Consider the following 15,903-nt stretch of genomic DNA (forward strand, 5'->3'; position numbering starts at 1 on the left):
GGTGCTCCGCCATGGCCGCAGGGGGAAATCAACCAGGGACTCTTCAAGACAGCCCCGTCCATCAACTGAAGCAGAGCGGAACACAGGCAGCTGGCGCCCCACCCAGGCTTCCAGGTCCTGACACTGACAGTTGAAAGGAGAGCACACATTTCTACATTATTCGTATAAGGGGATATTCCCCTCTCAGGTTGAGAAGCAGTCAGATGGTTGGTACTTTTTTTTTTAAGTTATAATTAAAGCAAACGGCCCACAAGCGATGTGACAGGAGTTAGTGTAGAGGAACAGGGGCGGGCATGATCCTGTCCAAATTAAAATGTCTTTTTGGAGGAGCAAAGATGACGGAGTGTGGGGCCCCCTCAGCCAGCTAGCCCGCGGAACCCAGGGGACGCTGTGAGGACCCAAGTCACACAGGAAGAGCGCTTTCCTGTCCCTACGTGCTTCATATTGCTCCCGAAATAGGATTCCCAAGTCAGGGGTTGGCAAGACTTCCTGTGGGAGCAGTTCTGCTTCTTTTATCCAGCCGTGGTCCCCACCGAAACAGCCACACCTTCTACACATTACCTCTGCAGTTTGGAACTGAAAAGGACACGTATTTTTCCTTGTTCCACCTCTGAGATTCAATACCGGGAATGCCTTTGGATACCACTGTCCTTCAAGCTTCTCCAAGAAGAAAAGTGCAGCTGACATGGTTTTCTGCATCATAAAGAAATGATTTTGCAAGAGGAGAGATGATATTTAACTTGAACAGGTGCTTAGGTTTTGTTGTTTGTACACATGTTCCCTTTCATTGCACACCGGACTGAATAGCTATCAATTCTTGATGGCTTTGGGATTTGTTTTCTGCAATGTCTTCCAGTTTGTACCACAATTAAGAAAGGCACCTTTGAGACGTAGCAAGTTTGTAAGAACAAAATATACAAGAAAGTTACCAAAAATCTTTTATTGAAATGTAACCAACATCCATTTGGTCCTCAAATTCAGCAGACCTGCTAGGATAGGGTACGCCGTCACCCCAGAAGCTAAAGGCACAGGACGCGGGAATTCCTTCACACACACCCGGTCATTTCACACCACACTGTACCAAAGTTCAATGAGATGAATCTTACACAACAGTAGTTTCTGTATAACACAAACTCCTCAGATATTCAACAATCACTTGAGAGTGAGAAATATGCAAGTGGACAAGAATTTATTCTGATTTCAACTGAGTAAGTGGGCCCAGCCCCCAGTGTTCCCGGGAAACCCGCTCGTGGGGTAGATACGGGAGCGCGCTGTGGCCTGCTTCGTCCACCCGTGACGCTCCAGCCAGCAGAGGGCCGTTTGCCACCGCGTCCTTCAATCTGAAAGAAAACAGTGCTTGTGTCCCTCAGTTCGCGAGGGAAACACGGGAAAGCACAGTGCCAGCTACCGAATGCCTCTGCCACCAGGCACCCACGGGGGGCGGGGAGGGGGGCGGGCAGGAACTCAAGTCCAGGAGCCCCAGGAGGGAAAGGATGGGAGGCAGGGTGGCCTGAAGGACTGTACGGAGACCCTCGCACCCCTCGAGAGGACACGGGTGCACAGGGACGAGATGGCCCAGCCCGTGTGCGGAGGACACTATCCACATGGGCCCGGCACAGGGCACGAAGAGCAAGCCCCGGGACAGCAGGCCCCTGTCCGGGTGTCACCCGGCCCCGGGCAGCTCCGTGGTCACTGGTGTGGGTATCATGTTCCACACCTACAGACGGCACCGCCGGCCTCCCGCCACCTCTCAGCACCACGGCCTGCTCGTTCCCGGGGTGCTGCCTGCAGAGCAGCTGGGAACGCAGCCCACACGCGGGCGGGGGATCTGCGGGGACACAGACATCCTATCACTGACACGGGAGAGTAAAGGTTGGTGTGTCATCCATCACGTTCCCTATGGAACGTGGCAGGGCCACTCCCTGCCGTTGGAGAACACGCAGCCTCTGCAGTCATCGCCGTCGCCAGGTGTGACGCGATCGAGGCAGGCTGGGCGGCGCGCACACGGCCGTCCTGGGGGCCTTCCTTACAGGACAGAGCGCTGTTCCTTGCGCCTCGGCGTTCGCCCAGCACCATGGCTGGGCGGGCGTGCCGGGTCCTTCCCGCACAGAGCCCCGGAGGCCTTACCTTCGGGGGGTCAGCCCAGGAACGAGATGAGCATCACCACCCCCATGAACTGCGTGAAGAGCACCAGGGGCGTGAAGAACGACCACACGTTCCACAGAGCGACGTTGAAGCTGCAAAGCACCCGGCACAGACATCAGTGAACGCAGCCAGAAGGCGCTCGAGAACCCAGACAGAAAGCCCGGCCGCACACCATGCTCCCACACCACTTCTTTCTTTTTTGTGCTGGTCCTGGGGCTTGAACCTAGGGCCTGTGAGTTGTTCCAGAGCTTTTTTTTTTTTTTTTTAATTTGTTCATTTCTTTATTGTCAAAGTGATGTACAGTTACCGTTTCATACACAAGGCAGTTTGTACATTTCTTATCCAACTTGTTACCTCCTCCCTCATTTTTCTCCCACCTTCCCCTCTTCCCAGTTCCAGAGCTTCTTTGCTCAAGGAGGGTGTCCTACCACTAGAGCCACAGCTCTACTTCCAGCTTTGGGGTAGTTAATGGCAAATAAGAGTCTCATGGACTTTCTTGCCTGGGCTGGTTTTCAAATTGCAATCCTCAGATCTTGGCCTTCTGAGTAATTAGGATTATAGACATGAGCCACCAACACCGGCTCTGATCCCAGCTGTACTTTCTACATATAATTTCTTAGCCATGAGGCCTGGCCAATGTCGGAATGAAAAACTTTACACACGCTGAAGAAACTGGCACAAATTCTCCTAAGTTCCTGGGTCTGGAGTCACTAGAAGCAGCTGGCATAGCTTAACAGAAACAACACTAAGTCTCAAAGCCAGGATGTTCAACAAACCAAGAATTATGACCATAGCCGGCCTTTATGACCATACACTACCAACTACCCTGTCCACTGAAACTGTATATGCACACTGCCAGAAAGCTGACAGAGACATATGTAATACGTATACACGGTGCCACAACATGTATGAACAAGAACGTTCTCAACAGTATCCCTCATAACCACAAGCTGCTCATAGTCCATACACATACATCAACAACCCAACAAGCAAGCGGGACTCAGTTACACAAGGTGATGAACAGCCACAGGACTAAACCAGCACAAACCATACATAATGTTACACGTATACATAATGTTACATGTATACACGTGCTATACAAACCCCTTCCCTCTAAGCTCAAAAAATATGCCAGGTGAAGATGGAGCATTTAAGGGATGAGAAAGGAAGTTATCAGGAAGCTGGGAAGGAGGGGGGCACCCACCTGTGGCAGGGTAAGGGTGCAATGGTGGAGGGGCGGGGGAGGGAATCTAGCTCAGTTCTTTGTTGACCTGGATGAGCTTTACACCAATACTCGTTTTGTGAATAGTTTATTCAGTCCTATAAAGATATATATATGTGTATGTTGTGCATCACAATGAAAAGTATCTTCAAAACATCGGATACATACAGAATGTGACCATTTGTGTTTGAAATAACCAGCTACATGAAGAGGGAGAATAACAACCAAACAGTACAAAAGCTAGGAGACTATTTTTCTGTGAGATATTGCTTCTCCTGCATTTTGGAGCTTGGCCATCATCATTATTGACCACACAAGAAAACTGACGTTCATTCAACTTACCAAATTCCTGCTGCAATAAATGTGGCAGTTGTAATGGGTACCAACGTTGGATACTTGGTGTCATATTCTTCAATTCCGTGGTACCACTCCAGATAGACAATGCAATACAGTGCAACGGATAAGCTGGCCAGCAACAAGGCCCCTCCAAAGAGAAGCCAGCTGTGAAGACAAGGACAACACAAGCGTTAACAGCGACTGGCTGATGGATGAAGCACAGACAGCTGAAGTTTTGTTAACAACCTACAGTCTGTTTCTAAGAACACCAACTGGAGAAAGGTACAGAGGGGCCCACAATTTCACAGACTCCATCTACTGGGAGAGAAGGGTAGGGAAGAATGAGATACAAGACTCATAAAAGGACAAAAAAGTCAAACTTTGTTTATCTGTCAGCCATGGGGCTGGAACTCAGGGCCTGGGCACTGTCCCTGAGCACAGTTCCACTTCTGGTTTTCTGGTAGCTAAGTGGACATAATAGTCACATGGACTTTCCTGCCCAGGCTGACTTCTAACCATGATCCTCGGATATCAGCCTCCTGAGTAGCTTATGATTACAGGCGTGAGCCACTGGCACACGACTAAAAGTCAAATTTTATAATTCATGCACACATACATACTTTCAAAAACCAGTCAAGCATGAATGAACCCTGGTCACAGCGATGCATTTTCTTTTAAAATACAGTAACACCAGCTTGCCAGTTGGTCCTAAAATCCTGAGTGTAAGAATCCTAAAGATTTTCATCAAGTATCTTTTACTTCTCCAAGTTAAAATTCAATAGAATATTGAAAGTCAATTTAGGAAGACTATAAATTCTCTCTCATAAAAGATGTCTGAATTGCTGGGCACAGGGTGACTCATGCCTGTAATTATAGCAACCTGGGACTCTGGGACTGACTGACTGAACTACAAGACCAGCCCAGGCAGAAAAAACGTGCACAAGACTTCTTGTCAACGAAGAGCTGCAGCCGCAGGGTATGCCTGTTTTCCTAGATGCCAACACAGCTGGCTCCCTTCACACCCTTCTCCACTGTGAACCCCAGGGCATGATTCTGTTCCACATCTGCTTGAGATTAGACCAAAGGATGTCAACCTGGTGAGTGAGATGGTATCAGGGCCACAAAGATTCAGACTCCTCCCACTGGGGAAGTTCACTGCAATGCTGACTCAGTTACCTTGTAACTATTCTGAAACACACCCTGAGACTGGCCACAGGTCGGTTCCTGCCCCCCCCCCCCCCGCCCCCCAGTTCTCCAGCACCTTCTCCTCACAAAGACCGCTGCTGCTCCTCTTTCTTGCTTCCATGTTCTCCAAGTGGAATAAGTTTCTTAAATCCATTACCTTCCCCATCCTACAACAGAGGTGTTCTGAAAAAGCACTCAAATGACTTCCACCTCTCATCCAGATGTGCACACACTCTTAAGTTATCTTCTTTTTCCCACCCTTCTGAAGCATTAATTGACAAATTTAAATTGTATACATTCGGTGTATACACTTAAGTTCTACTTCGTAAATTTCATTTATTAGTTACAACCACTATGCGGTACATTAAATCCCCAAAAGTGATCCACTGCATAGCTGAAAAATTGTACTCCTTGGGCTAGGTGTTAAACTAAGTGTTGGAAAAATTCAGCAGAGAAAATGAAAACTAAGACAAGGAAGATTATTAGCTCACAAAACAATTCCATTTTCTTACCTACTAGTGTGAAAATTATCTTGAAGGGTTTGAAAGAAGTCCACATAATAGGTCACAACAATGGATGCCAAGATCCAGAATGCAGAATGGATATTAAGTCTTGGGAAAGGTTTCTCCTTTTTTTCAACAGCAGTAGAGGTATCTGCAAATAAGGGAAAATTTAAATACAAAAAACATCTATTTCATGTTAAATAAGGTAACTTTCAATAATCAGAATCTCTCCTGTTATAGCACCAACTCCTTCTCTAAAGCCATCATGAGAGGTTTCTAAGTGCAGAAATATATTTGGCTCATGTCCTCTAAATAAATTTCAAAATCATACACTTTCAGACCCTTTCCAATATAATGATACATAGGAAATTTAATATTTTGCTTCACCTTCCTCTACGAAAGTAAGTGGTCCTGTTAATTTCCCAAATGCAAATATCAGTAGGCCAAATGGACTGTGATGTTCCAACAACACTACTTATAACCACCTTAAACCACCGCCACCTTTAGAGGCGGCTCCAGCGTGGTGAGACCTCGCCAGAGTCCTAGTCCCAGCACTATACTGTGTGGACGAGTGGGTAGGTCACTTCTTCCTGGGACATTTACTGATGGGTGATTTGGATCTGCCTTCTATAGTCATATGAGAACCAGTCTATACAGGAGGTTCTGAGACTTTAAATAGCCATCAGATTTCCATGGAAGGAGGTGGAAGAAGAGAGCATATTCATAATACACATTTCTGGGAGATATCCTCAAAACTTAAAAAAATCGTGCCTGGGCATGTTTTAATTCTGAAAAGCTAAAGAATGGACTTTTAGGCCAGGTGCTGGTGGCTCACACCTATAATCCTAGCTACTCAGGAGGCAGAGATCTGGGGATTGCAGTTCCAAGCCAGCTGGGACAGGAAAGTCCCCAAGACTCTTACCGCCAATAAACTACTCAAAAAAGCCAGAAGTGGCTCTGTGGCTCAGGTGGTAGGCTGCTAGCCTTGAGCAAAAGAAGCTCAGGGCAATGCCCAGGCCCAGAGTACAAGGCCCAGGACCACAAAAAAAGACATTTAGGGCTGGGAATATGGCCTAGTGGTAATTGTGCTTGCCTCATATACATGAAGCCCCGGGTTCAATTCCCCAGCACCACATATACAGAAAACGGCCAGAAGTGGTGCTGTGGCTAAAGTGGCAGAGTGCTAGCCTTGAGCAAGAAGAAGCCAGGGACAGTGCTCAGGCCCCAAGTTCAAGGCCCAGGTTTGGCAAAAAAAAAAAAAAAAAAAAAAAAAGAGAGACATTTACAACATATGTGGCAAAAAGATCTAAAATGAACTCTCCTCATCTTTTATTCATTTTTGTGCGGGTCTTGGGGCTTGAACTCGGAATCTGGGCACTGTCCCTGAGCTTCATTTGCTCCAGGCTAGCACTCAAGTACTTGAGCCACAGCACCATTTTTTTCTGTGTATGTGGTGCTGAGGAATGGAACCCAGGGCTTGAAGCATGCTAGGCAAGCAGTCTACCACTATGCCACATTCCCAGCCCAACTCTCCCAATCTTCATCCCCACTGCCCCTATCCAGGATCAAGCACCACTAATATCTATGGAATTCCTCCCTGTTCTGTGTATCTAACCTCACAGGTTATGTGTTCTATACCCAAAAGGCGACATACCACACACTGTTGTGCCCTTCCCTTCGAAAAACACCCACAGTGGGATATAAAAATCTCCCTGATGTATATCAGCTTTCTGATGAAGGACAATTAAACATTACCACAAGCAGAGCTAGGGAGAAACACTTCGCAGACCTGACTTTGGGTACTGTTTCAGGTATGTTTCTTTTCGGAATATTCATGTGTGGGGGTACGCATGATGCATGCGTATGCACGTGCACTGGTCCTAGGACTTGAACCCGGGGCAAAGGTGCTGACGCTGAGCTTTTGTGCCCAAATCTAGTGCTCCACCACTTGATCCACAACCCCATTTCTGCCTTTTGAGTGGTTAACTGGAGCTAAGAGTGTCACTGGCGTTCCCAGCTTCCCTGGCTTTGACCTGCCACAGAGCCTCCAGAGTATCTAGGAGTACAGGGAAACCTGCAGGAAGCTTTCATCCTGAAGGGCAGGCATTCCCAGACCGGGCCTGGTTCAGGCCTGCTCTCAGAGGAATCCGGGGGCGGGGCGATGCGATGTGCTTGGAGTCTCCAGCGATGTTAAATGCCGGCCTCACAACAAAGGGGCAGGATCTCCTTAATATATGACTGTTAGGGTGGGGGTGGGGCCAGTAGAGACCAGGTCTGCAAAACAACAAACTTCTTGTCAAATGGTATTTCCACAGGTCTGGGTCAGCGACCTTACATTCATTATGTATCTAAAACCAAACAACTACTCAACATAAAAAGATCTAAAATAGACCTCTCAGTGGATCACAATAGCTCAACAGCTATGTATGTATGATCATATAAGATGAGGATACGCAAAAACAACAGAAGGACACGGGAGGATTCTATTGTTGATGTTACATTTAAAGTCCTAGGTGAATTTCCTTTGGCGTAGGCCATGTGGCTACTGTATATGTTTTTGGTACACTGGGTATTATATATATATATATATATATATATATATATATATATATATATATATATATATATGTCTACCTGATCTAGGGAAGGGAAAGAAAAACAGGGTGTAAGATATCACAAGAAATGTACACACTGCCCTACTATGTAACTGTACCCCTTTTGCACAATACCTTGTCAATAACATTTAATTAATAAAAAAAAAATACCCGCCTCACAAGGCTGCTGTGCGCGCCTTGGGAATGGAACCCGGTCCCCCCATGGCCCCCCTCCCCAAGGCCCCAGACGCTCCTCCTCCCCCACCCCGTCCTCCCTACGGTCCTCCCCAGGCTCCCTCCCCCTCCCCACGACCCCTTCTCCCGGTCGCCCTCCTCTCCACGGACCCCCTCCCCCGCCCGCCCCACGGTCTCCGCCCCCCACCCCCCAACGGTCCTCCCCGTCCGCCCGGCAACGCGGGCCCGCGGGTCGGGCGGCGTCGGGGCGGCATCGGGGCGCCGCCGCTCGCTCGCAGCGCGGCCGGAGAGCGCCTCACCCGAGCCGGCGTCGCCCTCGCGGTCCGGCCTGGCCTCGGCCTCGGGCGGGAACTGATAACGCCGGCGGATCCGCTCCCGAGCCCAGGGAGCGTCCATCTTGGCGCCGCCCCCACCGCGCGGCGGAAGTGACGTCACCAGCCCGGAAGCCGGGCCGCCTTCCGGGTCGCACGCGGCCGGGACGGAGCCGCTGCTCCCCGCGGAGCCCCGAGATTCCCGGGACTGCGGAGGCCGCCCCGCCGAGCGGCCGGAGCGCGGGTGAGGGCCCCCCCCACGCGCCCCGGATCCGATGCCGCCGCCCGTCCCAGCCCGAGGCCGCGACGCCGGGCAGGCCGCCCGTCAGCACCGGAGCCCCCGTGTTTCTGACAAACCTTTACCTTCCAGAGCCGGCTCGGGAGCTGGTGAGAGGTCCCCACCTAGGGAGGGGCCCGCGCCGGGGAGGCCTCGCCCACGGGGGGGCGGGGGCGGGTCCGCCTGCGGCCCTCCGCGGGGCCCCTGCCACTCACGGGAACACACAGTTCCCACGGGGGCCCTGCAGTGTTGCAAACGAGTGTGTCACGGTGTCACAACCGCCCCGAGCCGTCGTCCTCTTCCACTTGCTTCCCGCACCAGAAGGGCATCCATTGAGCCTGTGTGGTCCCCTTGGTCCAGAACCAATCTCTCTGCACCTGTTTCCTCTTCTTGCCCGAATGGGATTATAGATTTAGAGTAGAGCTCAGCACCTGCATATAGTGTCTATCAGTGTACACACACACACACACACACACACACACACACACATATACACACATACACACACACTTCTCTGCTTTTTGGAGAAAAAAAAACTGTAGGAATGAAATTGGTTTTCCCAGCAAACCGCCCTCCCCACCACTCTACACGTCTCGCTAGTGTTTAAAGAGGGCCACAAGATAGTAAAGTACTGTGTTTATGAATGTTCCGGCAGTGAATTTATTAATCCAGCCAACACACATTTCCTGAGTAGTAAAACAATGAGGACCAGGGTAAGACTCTAGTGGCAAACAGTACAGTGTCATCGGAGAAATAAGGTAGGGGGCAACGTGGGAGTACTGAGTGCAGTACTTCCCTGGGTGGAGATGTATTCTGCTGGAGTCTTAGCTTGGTGTGGACTGAATACAGCATCCCTCAGAAAGCCGCTGAAGAGAGAAAATCTTAGTAGGCATTCTTTAATATTTTCTGTGTGTCCAAAGGCATAATGCCTTTGTGTCTCTGATCACATAAAATAATACCTAAATGAACTTCAGGAAATGGAAACAAGTGGTTTTTGTTGTTGTTGTTTTTGTTTTCTTTTTGTCTTGTTTGTGCAATTACTATATCTGTCTTAAGGAGGGGGCACAGAAATGGAGGGACAAAGAGTGAACAAATTACAGCAGTGGTACTCAGTAGATACTGTAGAAAATGAGCTATACAACTTGTGGGTGGGGATGGGAGGGAAAAGCGGAGAGAGGGAGGGATGTCCGAAAAGAAACATTCCTCACCTGACTTATGAAACTAACTCCTCTGGTACATCACCTTTATGATAACAGAAATACTTTATGTATGTCTTGGGTATTTATAAAAGGAATATGGTAAGAAATATTCAAGGGAAGAGTCGGTTTCTAGGAATTTATTTCTGTCTTCAGCCTTTGAGGCTTTTTGGAAACAAAGAAATGAACAGCTGGGTAGATCCTATGGCTTTATAAACAATACCTCTTTTTCCCTTTTCTTTTCAGACTCTTAAAGAACTAAATTCCTCTCTTCTTTCTCTTGTACAAGGTTAGCCGTCTTGTTCATAGAAAGCAAATTCTTCCCATCAAATACAGCCTTCTGTTGATTATCTCTTCGAAAAAGGGTCAGTGCTGGGTCTCCCTTGTAACCAAATAGTCTCAAGAGTATGGCAGTGATTTGAGGTTCTCCATACATGCTATGTTCAGGGAAGATCAAGTTTCCCCTTTGCTGGTTTCAGGGTCTTTGTATTTGGATTTGAAATCCTTCCAGCTCTTTCCCCCTGGTATTTTACATGGCTCTACTTGTACACCATGCTGATACTTAAGAGGTGATTGGAAAAAATCCAACACTTAATGACCACATCTTCTGTGCTGGAGCCCATCAAATACATCCTTCAGTGTGTATACTGTGGCATCTTAATTGTAGTCATACAAGATCACATTGCAACCAAGAAAGACATTTTCATGTTCAGTGTGGACCACTTGTGGGAAAAGGATGAATTTGACCATGACCTGAACAACATGGCCTGCCCTTAGCAATACGACTTAAGACCACGATGATCAAATCCTGTTTCTGTGAGTTCTTGGGCAAGTTATTTCACTGTGCTTAGAACAGACTTCCTATCTGTGAAACAGTGGGTACCAGAGTAGAAAGAGATGTTCCCCGAGAGCTGTGTGTCTGGTGTGGACAGAATGCACTTTGGCAGTGGGAGTTGCCAGTCCCGCATCCCAATTTGTCTCGCCAGTCCTGCAAGATCTGGCACCTGCTCACTTTTTTTTTGGGGGGGGGGCAGTCCTGGGGCTTGGACTCAGGGCCTAAGCACTGTCCCTGGCTTCCTTTTGCTCAAGGCTAGCACTCTGCCACTTGAGCCACAGCGCCACTTCTGGCCATTTTCTGTATATGTGGTGCTGGGGGATTGAAGCCAGGGCTTCATGTATACAAGGTAAACACTCTTGCCACTAGGCCGTATCCCCAGCCCCACCTGCTCACTTCTTAACTAGTTTCTCCTTGTCCGTACCGGCTTCTCAGTGTTCACATTATCAAGCTTTCTTTTTTTTATCGTTACTTTTTCATTGTTATCTTGTAGTTGTACAAAGGGGTGTCAATGCAACACGTTTATGAGTACACTGGACCTTAATCCACGTCATCCCTTCCATCATTCTCGCCCTTCTCTCCCAATCCCATCTGTTTAAGGTGATAGAGAAGTTTAATACAAATAGAACAGAGAAATGGCTCAGTCGTGGTTCCGTTGGTAAAGCATTAACCAATGAGCAAAAGTGTCAGGCACAGAGTTCCAGTCAGAACAATTTTTAAAAAAAGAAATAGGAAAGGGAAGCTTTTGTGCTCAAGGCTAGCACTTTACCACTTTGAGCCACAGAGCCGCGTCTGGATTCCTGGTGGTTAATTGGAGGATGACTCTCACAGACTTTCCTGCCCTTGACGGGCTTTGAACTGCAACCCTCAGATCTCAGCCTCCTGAGTAGCTAGGATTACAGGCGTGAGCTACTAGCACCTGGCCTTGAACTACTGTTAGTTTGAGGGGTGTCTGTTATTTGCAAAATATGAGTCATTTTCTGCGGCTTGCAACCCAGAGAGTGGCAGGTGAGTGCAGTGCTGTCCTTCTACCGTATGCCCCATAGGTGCCCGAATAGATCTATGGATGGCCCATAGGTGCCCCAGCTGGACGGTGAGCAGATACACGTAAAATTCCTAGATCAGGGCCTGGGGTATAGAAAATGTGTACAGTAACATACATGATTTGGGATGTAGACCTCTGTTCCAGGAAATACTTTGTCTCTTTTCAAAATTAGAATGAAATTGGTGCCTCTCTTTATGCACTGCTCTGATTATTCCCGATTAAAGCTAATAGCATTTGTTTTACAAGACCAAATAGGCGAACATTTGAACATATTTTTCACATGCTCCAAAGAGGGCTCGCTTCACATTCCGACCAGCAAGGGGCAGGAGAGGCCATCCTCAACCTTTGTACCAACGATGGACTTCATCATTTTGTTAACTGTTTCCCAGTTGACAGCTACTGGAGGAGTCTGTGACTTAAATATTATCGTGTTTGTCAGCAGTTTTATTTCACATATTCATTGGTCATGAGAACGTCTCCTGCGGGGCACCCCTGGAAGTCAACTAGCCGGCCCCGCCTGTTTCTCAGTCTTGGGGCCACGAGTGGCTAAGATGGCGGTGCCTCACAACAACGCGCAGCTGCTACAAGTGTCTTTGGTGATAACCCGGAGGCGGTTCTGTGGGCTGTGATGCCCCGGCTCTTCCGCCCTTGATGGACAGCTCATCCCGCCCCTTCCTGCCGATCTTAGAGCTGATTGGCTCCTGTGCCTTATATTAGTGGCACGTCCTTCCCAAATAAACGAGATCTTGTGCTAACTTGACTCCCAGGCCGTCTGATTGTCCTCCAGTGAGGGAGGGCTGGGTGCGGGCGATCTACCGACCCTTTCCTTTCTTGGCTCGTCTGGTCAGGGCGTACCTTCCCTGTCTCTCCCGCCGGTCGGGGGAGCGTGGGGGGCTGAGACCCCGACAATCTCCTTTGGGTGTTTTTTTTCTTTGCTTGTTTTTATTGACTGGTGAGAGCTTGGAAGTTTATCCTCTACCTTGAGGTTTGATCGTCTTTGCAGCTCAGTTGTTTCTGTTTTTCACTCATAGCTGTGAGAAGGCGACTTGCCCTGGGGTCTAAGTGGAGAAGGATGGTGTCTGACCCTCTGTGACTTTGCCTTCCAAGCTTTCAGAACCTGTGAAAAGGCTAACCACAGTCCAAAAATATTAATGGAAACTGTCAGAAATGTAAGTAATACAAGTCACGCATTTCAAATTGTCATCGGTGGCAGCACCGGCAGCACCACCCACTCCCTCTTTCCCCAGGAGCTCACTCCTCCCTGGCCCAGCACACCTAGGCTGCGTGCGCCGCCCGCTGCATGGTGGGAGAGAGATGGAAGGACAGAAAGAAAATGTTCACATAACATCTACTTTTGTTATGTTGTGAATCCTTTACTTGCCTAGTGCACGTGCTAAACCCCAGCTATCTATACCCAGGAAAAGTATAGAATGCACCGAAGATTCAGTACCCGTAGCTTCAGGCCTCGTCTGTGGGGATGGGAACGCATCGCAGAGATAATGGGGGACTGCCGTCTATCCAGGAGAAGACGTAGTGCGCAGCACACAACACGAGGACCTCCTCAAAGAAGCCTTGTTCCTCATCCGTGATCGATTTGTCTAGCTCCACTGCGACAGGTTCTCCGACCCACAACCAAAGCCAGTTCCCACCACAGTACACCAAGCAATGACCGTAGTCATCGTCATCATAGACAACGAATGTTTTCTCTTGTGTGTATGTGCCGGAATGAGGGCTTTACCCTCTTGCTGGGCTTTCTTGCTCACGGCTGGCTCTCAGCCACTCGAGCCATGCCTCCAGGATTGTGTCTTCACCATGATTATTACTGTGATTGTTCCTATCTCGATTGCTGTGCAAAGGGGTTCCAAGTCAACGTGTCACTTTACAACGTGCCAAGATCCCAAAGCATCTTGATCAATGTCACCTGTTCCATTGTTCTTCCTCAACATCGAGGTCAACCACACAAGCCCTTATTAAACAGGACTTACCGGAATCCCTCTAAAGAATTTGATAAGAGCAAAGGATCTCTACCAGGTTTGAAGCAGGAAAACCCCAAGCCTGCCGCAGAGCTGAGCAGAGCTGAGCGTAGATGCGAATGGCTGGTTCCTGGCCACCTTCCCTTGCCCGTCTGCTTCAGCACCCACTGGCCCTACTTTGGACTCTTAGCACCTTTGTCACCGGGGCTTTCTCTGGGTGTGGATTTTCACAAAGGAGAAGTCAGCACAAAGCCTGAGCCCACACCTCAGGACCGGCCGTGCGCTGGTTCTGAGGCAAGGGGTGGGAGGGTCAACGTGAGGACGACTGGCTGCCAATGTGTCAGGTGAAAGGCAGATCCTGGTGTCCCCTGAGGCACCGAAGTGGCCGGTCCTAAACATTCCCACACCGGAAAGCGAGGGGGAGACGGGGCGAAGGGGCCGGCCCGCGGTGAGAGGCCAGGCAGGAATGACGCGAGCATTCAGGCCGCTTGCGCTTGTGTGGCCAATCTGGGAGCGAGTCTCAGGCCCCTCTTTCTGTGGGAAGATGATTCCTTCTTATTAGCGTTTTGACTATGCTTTGCTCATCAAGCTGAGAAGAAAATGGAAGCACGCCCTGGCTCTCCCATGTCCAGAATCCAGGCCACTGATGTCAGTCTTGTGCGGGGTGCATTCTCCTTCCACGGGGCCTAGACCTGGGCACGACATCAAATAAAACATACGCCTCTTTCCCTTAAAAACAAAAAATTCCATGTTTGTACATGACTATACTCTACCTGTTCAAGCCTCAGTTGTTCTCCCGTGCCTATCCACACAGAAAGATGCTTAGGAGATGTTAAGCCAGGAGAGAACCCCGAGATTGCAGATTCCAGCCTAGCCCGTCTAACTGTGTAATACTTTGTTTAGTTCTGATCGGCCTGAACGGGGCCGCCCTGTGACATTACTGTTAGCCTCACCAGGCAGACTTGCTGCAAAACCCCCCCAAAGCAAAGCTGTTAGAAACAATCCAGCCAGACCTGGTCCTTTACCTCCCTTTGAACTGCAATGGAGAAACCTAAGCCGCAGGCGGAGGGCTGCAGCCTTTCACAGAAGTCGACCTGAGGTCACCCAGAATGCAGGGAGAATTTCAGCCCCACACAATAGCAACTCTGTGGCCCCACAAAGGCCTGACCTCCTGAGGGATGTCTAACCTCTAAACTCCCATAAACATATGTATTTACTCAGCAATTACAATTTAAACACCCCAAGGGGCAGCTTAATCACTTGTATCAAAGGGAGTTGAGGAAAGCTTCTGGGATCCTATAACAAAAGAAATCAAAGTAGCATTTGCATTCAAAAGAGAACAAAAGAGCTTCACTTTCCACCAAGCACACACACTTTCTTCTCAGAAGCCCCCAGAGTTTCCAAGATGGACAGCTAAAAGGAAGGCTCAACCCCGAATCACAGAAGCAGAAACAGTCCAGGGCAAGGAGCTGAGCAAGCTGGAGTTTCTTTCACTATGAGCAGGCCTGTGCCAGAATCCATTCTCCCAGCTCAAGAGTTCATAGTCTGCCTTCCATTCTTTTTTTTTGGTGGTACTGGGATTTGAACTCCGGGCCCTCTGCTTCCTCAGTAGGCGTTCTTGGCTGAGCCACACCTCTAGCTTGGCTTATTGTTCAACAGTTAACAGTTAAGACTGACATTTGCTGTGAACCCTGGAAGACAGCCTCTGACCGTTTACATCCAATGCCGCCCCTGCCTCCCTCCGGTGCAGATTTTTTTTTTGGGGGGGAGGGGGGCGGGTAGCGGTGGTGGTGGCAAGTGTCAGCTGGTAAAAAGCACTGACAACTGAGAGCCAAGACGAACCTTGATGCCTCCCTGGCCAGCAGCGGGGAGAAAATCCAGGTGCTGGATGTATGAAAACTGAGTCACCATGGAAACAGGTGTATGCTTCATCACAATGCCTGCTACCCTGGGATTCCGTGTATGTTCAAAGCCAAGTGAAACCCACCAAGGAGGATGCGAGTATGGCTGGAGATGCTCTTGGGCTGTCACGTGGAGCAGGTTTAGATGGAGAACTAGGAACAGGGTTCTGGAAAAGCCCCGGCTC

The 15,903-nt window shown here is 49.1% G+C and overlaps 1 protein-coding gene across 1 annotated transcript; it reads right to left on the bottom strand.

Annotated features, from left to right (window-relative positions):
* Window positions 1-1,163: 1,163 nt before the first annotated feature.
* Tmem128 (transmembrane protein 128) lies at window positions 1,164-8,591 on the bottom strand. The gene is made up of 5 exons (XM_048364052.1): window positions 8,480-8,591; window positions 5,401-5,542; window positions 3,710-3,868; window positions 2,128-2,237; window positions 1,164-1,340 (listed from the first exon to the last, which is right to left on the bottom strand). The coding sequence occupies exons 1-4, from the start codon at window positions 8,574-8,576 to the stop codon at window positions 2,138-2,140; spliced, it is 498 nt and encodes a 165-aa protein (XP_048220009.1). The 5' UTR covers window positions 8,577-8,591; the 3' UTR covers window positions 1,164-1,340; window positions 2,128-2,137.
* Between the last annotated feature and the right edge of the window lie 7,312 nt (window positions 8,592-15,903).

This window comes from Perognathus longimembris, chromosome 16 (assembly GCF_023159225.1).
Source record: "Perognathus longimembris pacificus isolate PPM17 chromosome 16, ASM2315922v1, whole genome shotgun sequence".
In the NCBI taxonomy this organism is placed as follows: Eukaryota; Metazoa; Chordata; class Mammalia; order Rodentia; family Heteromyidae; genus Perognathus; species Perognathus longimembris.